Source organism: Melospiza georgiana, chromosome 2 (assembly GCF_028018845.1).
Source record: "Melospiza georgiana isolate bMelGeo1 chromosome 2, bMelGeo1.pri, whole genome shotgun sequence".
In the NCBI taxonomy this organism is placed as follows: domain Eukaryota; kingdom Metazoa; phylum Chordata; class Aves; order Passeriformes; family Passerellidae; genus Melospiza; species Melospiza georgiana.
Window position 1 is genome coordinate 81207204 of NC_080431.1, and position 10006 is coordinate 81217209.

The 10006-nt window shown below is 44.9% G+C and overlaps 1 protein-coding gene across 2 annotated transcripts; it reads right to left on the bottom strand.

Moving 5' to 3' along the window:
* Positions 1-1405: 1405 nt before the first annotated feature.
* HAO2 (hydroxyacid oxidase 2) lies at positions 1406-9579 on the bottom strand. 2 transcript variants are annotated; one of them, XM_058018444.1, is made up of 7 exons: positions 9449-9579; positions 8664-8815; positions 7616-7899; positions 7023-7238; positions 5125-5283; positions 3342-3411; positions 1406-1638 (listed from the first exon to the last, which is right to left on the bottom strand). In XM_058018444.1, exons 1-7 carry the CDS (start codon positions 9577-9579, stop codon positions 1583-1585), a joined length of 1068 nt encoding a protein of 355 aa, XP_057874427.1. In that variant the 3' UTR covers positions 1406-1582. The 2 variants fall into 2 exon arrangements, with proteins under 2 accessions (XP_057874427.1, XP_057874429.1); XM_058018446.1 differs by lacking the exon at positions 7023-7238.
* Between the last annotated feature and the right edge of the window lie 427 nt (positions 9580-10006).

The following is a 10006-nucleotide window of genomic DNA, read 5'->3' on the forward strand; positions in this document are numbered from 1 at the left end:
GCATTGGCTTAGGCCTAACTCAGATTACAGAAAACTTTCAATATCTTGGAAAAACTGGGCTTGTTAAATAGGCTCTTATCCTGATTGAACCCTGTGACCTCTCACTTTAGGTTCACTCACCAAATATCTTTGTTTTTCACTCAGAAAATGCTTTCTTGCAGCCTTTCACGGAGATACACGAGCTGCCTCTGCAGCTCCAGGTACTTGGTCATGGCAGCATGGTGGCATGGCAGGTACAGATCTCATGTGCAGCTCTTTTTATGATTCTGTGATATCTTCCTACAATTCAGATTAAAGGCAACCTCGGGAGATCTCTGTGCCAGCCTCTTCTCACAGCAGTGTCAGACAGGTTGCTCTGGACCTTGCCCAGGCAAGCTCTGAATATCTCTGACAATGGAGGTTTCACAAACCCTGTGTTGCAGTGTCTCACTGCCCTCATGGTGGTTTTTCTCCCCACTGACTTCTGCCTGGAATTTTCCTCATTGCAACTTTTGCCCATTGCCTTTCACCCTTTTACTGCACACATCCAAGAATTTGGCCTGGATCTTCTCCAAATGAGTAGTAAAAGGCAGTGATGTGATCCCTCCTCCCCCTGCCTTTAGCCTTCGCAGGACTGAGCACTCCCAGTTGTCTCATTCTCTTCTTGTACATCCTTGAAATCCATCAAAGTGTGTGATGTGCTGTAATTCCCAAGTCTTATCTGCTGGGCTGTCAGTCTGCTGACAAGGTTTATTGTTACTGGAACAGAGAGGAAGGCCTCCATGTGAAGGCCTCTGGAAGATCACTGCAGACACTGTTATCTCTGAGAAAAACCAAAGTCTAAACAGAGAGAGCCAACAGGGTTAGCTTCTTCCTTCTGCCCTCTTTGGGCAGATTCAAAGTGGGATTTATGCAAAAGGTCACCTTTTGGTAGCATGGCCCCCCCTGCATGTGCCAGGGAAATGGTATCAGGGAATCTGCTGGCTCCAAAGCAGGGGGAGGCAGGGGGCTGCACCACTGGAAAAAAGAGCTGGCTCTTTCCCCACAAGTGGCACTCTTGTGGCACTCACACCCCTTCCCTGCTTTGCATTTAGAAGCAGTGGGCAAGAACTGCCCCCACTTGCAAAGGGCAGCTGGGGTGCCTGGCAGCTGATTCACCTTACTTCTATATCTTTTATAAATACATCCAGGAAAAGCCAAGTCTGTGGAAGATAGCAGCCACAACACTTACAGTCCCAGAGCAGGAGAGGTGTGTGGATTGGGTTGCAGTGAGACTTGGCATGACAAGTGGAAAAAGCAAGGCACAGGGTTTTCCATGTCTGGCTGTCCAGTGTAGCGGAACTTTGGAGGAAGACCCAACATAGGTAATGCTGTGGAACAGCCAGTTTAAAGAAAATGCATTTAGACAAGTAACAATTACCCAAACTGTTATGGAATTCATTCAATAAAAGCAGAGAACAGCCTTTGCTAACACAGAGCCTTTCCTCATCTCTTCAGCAGTGTCCAGAAGGCCTTATCAGATACTTATTGCGCCTCCTTTTTCATCTTCAGTCTGGCTGGGACCTTAGCTTCAGCTGCCTCTGTTTGGTGGGCAGGAGGCTGATCACAGCCTTGAGAGCTGAACCAGGTGCTGGCCAATCTCTGAGACGCTGGCACAGCCTGCAATAAATGAAACACTGGTGAGAGGGAAAGGTCTGTGGGTGAAGCTTGGGAGCCCCCCTGCTCTGAACCCCAGTCTTGTACAAGCCAGGCTGAAATAGGTTGGTGCTTCAATATCTCCACTCCTCAGCAGCATCATCAGCCTCGAGGTTCAGCACTGGAGTCCCCCAACAAGAAGAGTCAGAAACATGAAAAAAATTATTTTTATAACAAGCTGAGCAGGGTCCAACCTGATCCAGTAAAATCAGCAGAAAAACACAGAGAAAAGACAGGGGTTGCTGTGCACCAAATGGCCAGAGGTGAAGATTTGCATTGCCGTTTAATTTGGACAAATATGGGTGGAATAGGGGTGCTGGTTGACAGCTGGCTGAACATGAGCCAGCTGTGTACCCAGGTCTGGTACAGCCATCCTGGCCTGTGTCCGCAATGGTGTGGGCAGCAGGACCAGGCCAGTGATTGTCCCCTGTGCAGGGCACTGCTGAGGCTGCACCTTGAATCCTCTGCTCAGGCGAGGTTTAAATTGGATATTAGGAAGAATTTCTCCACAGAAGTTGTTATCAAGCACTGGAATAGGCTGCCAAGGAAGTGGTTAAGTCACCAGCTCTGAATGTGTTTAAAAGACACGCAGATATGGCACTAAGGGACATGGTTTCATGGTGGAATTGGCTGTGCTGGGTCAACAGTTGGACTTGATGATCTAAAAATGTCTTTTCCAACCTAAAAGATTGTATCATTCAATGAATTTCACAGCCTCAGCAAAAGGATCCCAACTTGCTACTCTTGCTGAATCCTGTGCCCTTTTGCATGAAAAGAACTGGGGAAAAGACCCAGGAATATTTACTGGTTGAAAAAGTAACCCATAAAACCACACTATGGCCGCAGGGATTTCAGCTTCCGTCTCCCAGTCAGTGTTACTATCCACTTGAGTTCTACATGTCATAATATATAGAATATCCTGCACTGGAAGGAACCCACAAGGATCATCCTGTCCAACTCCTGGCCCTGCACAGGACACCCCAAGGATAACACCCTGTGCCTGAGAGCACTGTCCAAATGCTTCTGGAACTCTGTCAGGCTTGGTGCTTTGACCACTGCCCTGGGGAGCTGTTCCAGTGCCATAACCCTCTTGTCCAAGAGTAAAACTGGAGCTTGCACCGGGCTCTGCAAATTTGCTGTTTTGTGAGAGGCTCAAACAGGGCAGCTACAGCTGGGAGCAGGAGTGAGAAAAACAGAGTGAGAGTAAAGGGAGGAGACACAAAAGCTTTTAAAACACATGTAATCACCTCCAGACCATATTCTCTAACACACAGAAAGAAAAATTCTGCATCCATTTTTAATGAGCTCTTCATGCAGAAAAAAGATCAGTTGCATTTCACCTTGATAAACACTAAATACTGAAAAACTGCTACTGTCATTCCCAGGAGAACAGAAATTCCAAGTTTTGCTCAGCTGTACTTCGGAGTTTTGCATGTGTTTACTTGGGTCACAAAGCTGCTCTAACCTACTCCCTCTGTGCAAACTCCATTGCTGTGACACCTGGAATGCCAAGTGGTTTCACAGGAAGCAGAGAATCTCAAGTATAGCAGCTAGAACCCTCACAGCTCCTGTGGATTCCCTTTTTGTCACCTATCCATCACACTCCTGATTTTACAGGGCTTGCATGCAGAAAGATCTGTAACACCCATTACAAACAAAATACTTACCAGCTAAGGCCATAGACAAGCAAAACTCATCCTGAAGGATTCTCAAGACATCCTGAAGACCTTCTTCACCCTGCACCAACAGAGAAAGCAGTCAGGGTAAAAGAAGCACTGGCACAGAGCAGTGCTACAGGATGCCTGCACCCTGAGAGCTGGGATAGTCCCTTAAATCCATGCCAATTCCAGTCTCTCATGCAGATGAATGATTAAAATGATATGATGGATGTGCTCAGTTCATCACAGATCAATTTAGATACTTTTCCTTTTGGGATACATCTGAACAGGGAAAGAAAACAAAGCTGTTTTTCACTTCTGACATTTTGTAGCTGGTTCTTTTTTTTAGCTTTCAGTTTTTCCCCACCAATGGGCTTGCTATTTAAAATGTCAAGCCTTACAATGCTGACAGGTTTTAACAAAGTAATGAGTTTTATATATGTTACCACTCCAGAAACCGTAGTTCACTCAATTACTAGACTGAATCTTTAAAAATAATAGACTATGTGTTTTCCTTTGTGTAAGTGACTCCAAGAAGCTCAAAAGCCAAAAAAAAAAAAAAAAAAAAACACATAGAAGATTTTGATCTTCCTATGAAATACTGGGGGATTAATTTTTTTTTTCTCTTGAATTTTCTTTTTATGTCTTGCAATAATGAATGCTTTGGGTGCAGTCAGTGTTAGCACTTGTTTATGCCCTTCCTCTGTTGTATGCTTTGGTAATGCCACTGAGATACATCTTTAGGAATACTCTACGGAATACAACACCAAAGCACAATTGAACCCCCCAAAATCTCATCTCCTTTCTGTTGCCATTGTGGAGAAAGTGCAAGCAACTCACAGGAACACCTTTTTCATCTTGGGCCCATTGTTTGATATTTACTGGCCAAAAACACAGTACTGTCAACTCTAACAGGTTTTTTTAGGAGATGGAGGTGATTTCTTGATCAAAGCCTTGCTACTGGAATCCACAGCAACCACACCACTGGACAAGAGTGCCATTTAAGAGAAAGAAAATGTGTCTAGACCACACAAAAAAAGTATCTTTTCTTCTAGAGAAAAGTTTTGGAAGACTCCATCCAGAGTGTAAAAAGCAAAAAATTAACAAAAGCCTCCATCTGGTATAATAATACTATTTGAATTTTAATTATATTAAGTTTACCTCCTGCATCAGAGGCCTAATTCATGACTCTGGACCATAGAAATATGCCTGGAGTTGAGAAGCAGCAAAGCTGGAACTGAAATAGCTGTGGAAACCCAGGCCACAGTGGAAAACTGCGGATACATTTTTCCAGGATACAGTTTTGCTCAGCCTGGTCCAAAATGTTTCAGCCACCCGTGGGATGGAGCTCTATATGTATTTCTGAAGAATTCATAGCACTGCTCTGAAACTGTTCTACCAAAACCATGTATTGTTCGCAACTATTTGCTGAAAGCAAATAAAATTGTCAGACTAATCTTTCTGGAAAATAAGCCAACTCCAGTTTTCAAAAGCACTGAGTCCTAAAGTATTTTAGCACCAAACTACAACATCAAGAAATCAGGTCCCACAAAACAATGCTATCACCTTCAAAATCCCATTGTCCAAAATCCCAGGAAATTGTCAAATTCAGTGATATTTTTAAATCAGAGGAAATGTCGGGGTTTCATTCAATTTGGGGTGATTCCACTTCAAATTCAGCAAAATAAAATTAAAAAATATATTCTCCACCAGTGACAACTGTGTGACTTCAGTTGCAGGACTGCTGGAGAGTGTGAGAAGCAGGCATATGGACCCAGAGCTCCTTACTCACCTTGTAAGCCAGGCCCCACAAAGCTGGTCTTCCAATAAAGACACATTTTGCCCCCAGTGCCAGAGCTTTTAGCACGTCGCTGCCTTTTCGTATCCCTCCATCGACATAAACTTCCACTCTGCCTCGTACTGCCTCCACAACCTCAACCAGAGCATCAATCTGCAAGAAGAAGCCAGTCTCACCTCGAGGGCAGCTTTTGATTCCCAGAGAAGCAGGGCATATTCCAAAGAGACAGGTGAGGATACAGTGCTTTAGTAGGATACCTTCTCGAAATGAAATGTGACAATGCATCACAAATAGCTCAGCGCCAGGAGCTGCAGAATAACAAACATGCAGATCCCTGCTCTGCTTTCCAGACACTTAATGCCATTTTCCAGTGCTTTGCTTCTACTGATATTCTTTGGTATCACTTTTGATTAGTGAAAAAGCAACATTTTCAATAGATTTATGAATGATTTTTAAATATAAATTTCAATGAGAATAACTGTCATCAGTGTTTTACTTTTATTTGAGACAATGATGAATAATATAGCTGTTTGCAAGAAAGGCTGATGTCAGACTTCTACTGCTCAAACTACCTAAGCTTACATTTCAACTTAATCCTGGTGACCACTTGTTGAGTGCCTCCCTCTAAAGCATCTGTGAAGGGCTTCATTTGCTATGTAGTACAGTCAATAATTTCCTCCAGGTTATGTCTCCTGATTCCCTAAGGTCTTTTCTGTAGAGGTCAGCATGGAGTAAGCCTCAGATGTTATTGCAGGGCAGCACCACACAGAGATGCTGGCTCTGGCCCCAAAGGCAGTACAGCCAGGGGCAGGACAAGGCACTGGACATAATTAACTGTCCTTCAGAGCAAACCCAAAAGGCTCTTTTCTGCAGTGTCTTATACCTTTTTTCCTTCCTTTAGTTTTTTTTTTCTGAATTTCAAACTGAGAACCTTCAGGCTGAAATTTTCTAGGACTAACTCAGCAAGAGCCAAGCTTGGCACTAGAAAAATAGCAGAGCCCAACTAGGTATCTACTGCCTTGTCTGTGTATGTAAAACAACTTTTAAGGCAGAAGAACAGTTTAATGTGGATGCCATTTCTGTTATTATGCCTTTAGCATTGAGTTTATTAAATTTTTTTTTTATTCGTTATTGTCAGCCTTGACGCAGAATAGAAGAGAATTCCCTGGTACCTATTTTTATTTAACAAAAGAAAACCAAGAAAAGAAAGTTCGTAAGATACTGTGCAATGCAGAACTGTAAAATAAGAGCAATTGGAAAAACTGACAGGAGCCAAATTAATCCAGTGAAATACATGAATGTCTAAACAATGCATGATTTCTTTGTACAAATTTAAAAGCAGGGGAATTTTTCTCCAGATAAGTTATCCTTTTTCTGGCTCATGTAAGTCAATAAATTCCCATTTAGACTTGAGCCTGTAAATACGCAAGCAGACCTCTCACTAAATCTAGCTGCATTATTTTGCATGTTTTGACAGATGTGAACAATGAGAATACATTATGCTCTCATTTGTACAATTTTGGTTCCAGAGCTTTGTTTTCTTTTTGCTGCAGTGCGCAAAGAGTTTGAGTGTGCTGCACCAGCTCATGGAGGCACAGGCAGGAACTCTCCCTGGCTTAGGCCAGGAGTTTACCTGCACTTAAGTGGGTTCTGTGGTACATACAGAACCCTGCCAAGAAGCTGAGGAAATAGTGGATAGCCCCATGCCAAGGCATGGATCTCACCAGTTTAAAGCTAAAGTATGTCTGCACACATCCATGGCCACTGGACTAACTCAAGTCCACCAGAAGTGTATGCACAAACCTGGGCATAGAGACACCCAGGTTAATGCAAACATGCAGACCATAAACAGGGAAAATGTGGGACATCCATTTTCATCTATTCTCACTTACAGTGGCAGGTCCTTCATCCAATTGTCTTCCACCATGGTTGGACACAATAATTCCCTGAACTCCGTGTTTCACTGCCAGCTCTGCATCTTCTCTTGTCAAGATGCCTTTGATGATGATGGGCAGGCGTGTCAGGCTCCGCAGCCAGTAGATGTCATTCCAGGTGACCGAAGGATCCAAGCTGTTGGGTGGCAGTCCGTACTCAGAGCAGTCATCTCCCTACAGCCACAATGAAACAGCAAAAGGAAAACTCATCCAGGCTGCAACAATACACAGGTCCCTTGGTGTCTTCCCTTGCCCTAGAACAGATTAATCAAACTTGCCAACAGACATGTTCATCAGCTCCAGAAATGTCACATGTCTCTGGAGGAGAATAATTACAATGGGGGTGGAGATCAGTGTCTTTGAGGCAGCTGTGTGGGGATTTTGTGACAGAACCCAGTCCGGCAGGAGGTCAAGCCAGGATGCTGCAGAAGCAGCAGGGGAGGAGATACAACCCTATACAGCAAATGCCAGGGCAGCAGTTACCGAGTGGTTTTTCTCTCATGTGGTACATGCCAGCGCAGTGAATGAAAGGACAGGCTCATTTTACAAACCTCAAAGGCTCCTTCCAAGTTCTTCACTTTCATGTGGGGAGGAAGGCGGAAGCCATTGCGGACATCGTCGCGTCTCTTGCCCGTGTAGGGCAGATCCGCGGTGAGGACGAGGGCCTGGAAGCCCAAGGCCTCTGCCCGCCGGACCAGCTGCTGGGAAGCTGCCCTGTTGCGGTGGATGTAGAGCTGGAACCAGCGGAGGCCGCCGGGCGCAGCCGCGGAGATCTCCTCCAGCGAGCAGGTGGAGTAGGTGCTGGCGATGTAGCAGGTGTTCATTGCTCTGGCCGCTGGGGGGGCATTGGGAAGGAGTCAGAAACAACGGCATCCGAAGGGCCTTGCCAGGCGTCAGACACAAAACCATGCACCGTTTGCAGAGACCACCCCAACTCCTGATTTCATGTGCATCCTACAAAGCACAGGGCAGCTATGCCCCAGGATTAACAATGACTGTATTTACCCTACACTCTTGTTAGTCCATGGTTAAGAAAGCAGAAAAGGGAGAGGTAATTAACCAAGCTGTGCTTTCATTTTGCATCGGCATTTTTTAAAAAGCATGAATTTTATCTTTATGACTGAGTCCTCTCAGGGATGTACTGTTAGATCTATTCAGTGTACACAGAAGAAAAAACATTTCTAGGGGTCAGGTCTCCAAACTCTCCACAGGATTTGTGAAAAGGGGGTATCTTTTTGTCCAAAGGAGACATTTCTTAACCAGTAACAAGGAATTCACAGTCTGAGTCCCATCCACCCCTTCTACAACCCGTCTAGAGCCCCTAGGACTGAAAACCTTATGTGGTTTTTGGTATGAGTCAGAAATGTGTTCACTGCCCTCTTCTTCGGTTGGCAGCAGACTCCATAGTGCTGTTGGTAGCTGGAGAAGAAGGGCACTATCTATACGACTTCCTATGCAGTGTGTCAGAAAGTGGGAATGGAGTTTTCCCCCTCAAGACTGAAAATCTTTCTCAGTCACACTTTGAGTCCTCCTAACAGCTTCTTGAGGCTTTTCCACAACCCGCTTTTGGTGCTACATGGCACCAGAGCGGAAGAGTACCTCTGGCTGTGCTTTTCTCTCCATCAGGCCATGCTAGCTGGTGGAAGCCTGTAGGGGCAATTCCTACAGGAAAGCTGATTTCAGAACCCAGGATTTTAGTCCTGATGTCCATCACGGATACGTCCCGCAGCATACGTGGCCGGAAACGAATTCTGTAAGGCAAAAAATGTATTCTCCACATCTGCTTTCAGGATAGCAGATGTTCAGTGACTTTTCTGAAATTTCATGGAAACCAGGTCTTCGTTTACCACATAATTTCTGCATCTCCTGCCTCAGGTCACTGTGTCTTGTTCTCCCACTTCCTCCTCCAGATTCCTTTTACTTGCAGGCAGGCTGGGTCCTTCCACCTCACCATTCATGTGTCTGTCCTCACTGTACTGTGTGCCTGCCCTCAGGTTCTGCAGCATATTCCCCAAATCCCACCCTGCTTGCACATAGGCTTCCTGCTGTTCACCAAGAGCTCCCTTTTGCAACTCATTCTATCAGAGCTGCTCATGCCCTTTCCTGTAATGCCACACACTCCATAGCACACTGTACTCTACCCTACCCTACCCTACCCTAGCACCTGCCTATACCCTCAGCATCCCTAAAGCCTCATACAACCCATGTCATACTCAGTCTGGCATTAGAGCACACAGTGCACATCACTCAGGTTTTGCATTTAGCTTGGGGACCCCCTGGAAAGGACAAGGTTTTATGTTCCTTTGCTTGTCAAGTCCAAATACTTGCACAAAACCAGTTTGAAAGGTCCCAGTACGACTCCCTTCATTCCCTTCTCACATTACCTTTTATATGCCAGGATGTTTTCATCTCGTGTGGTACAGTCGTCTGCTCCAGCTGCAAAATAATCCCAAGCAATCTTGGGCAAATACTTCTTAGCATAAGCTTCGAAGTCAGAAAGACACACCATAGACATTGCTGAGAGAGGTGTAGGGAACCTTGAAGAAAAGAATGACATGGAGCAGAAATTAGATCCCTGAACTGTCATTCTCTCTTCCAGGGGCTCTAACGTCACTGAAGGCAAAACTTGGAGCCATCTGTTTTATAGAAGAGCTGCTGAGTTGTCAGTCTGTCTTGCACATTGGTCTATGAATCCTTTACCCCAGTATGAGGAAAACTTGCAGATGCAGCCATGAGAGAAGGAGGAAGCTTGAATCTCTGTGCCTCTCTTCATTCTGTTTTAAACAGCAGCCTGAAGAGGACATTTTAGGTCCTCTGCTATTTCAATTGTGTAATTCTGTCATAAGTTCCATCTTAAAACAAGCTGCATTATTTGTTCCACTAATTCTGCTCAAAGGTTGTCCCAGAACATAATTTGTCAGATTATCCCTAAGGACGGCACC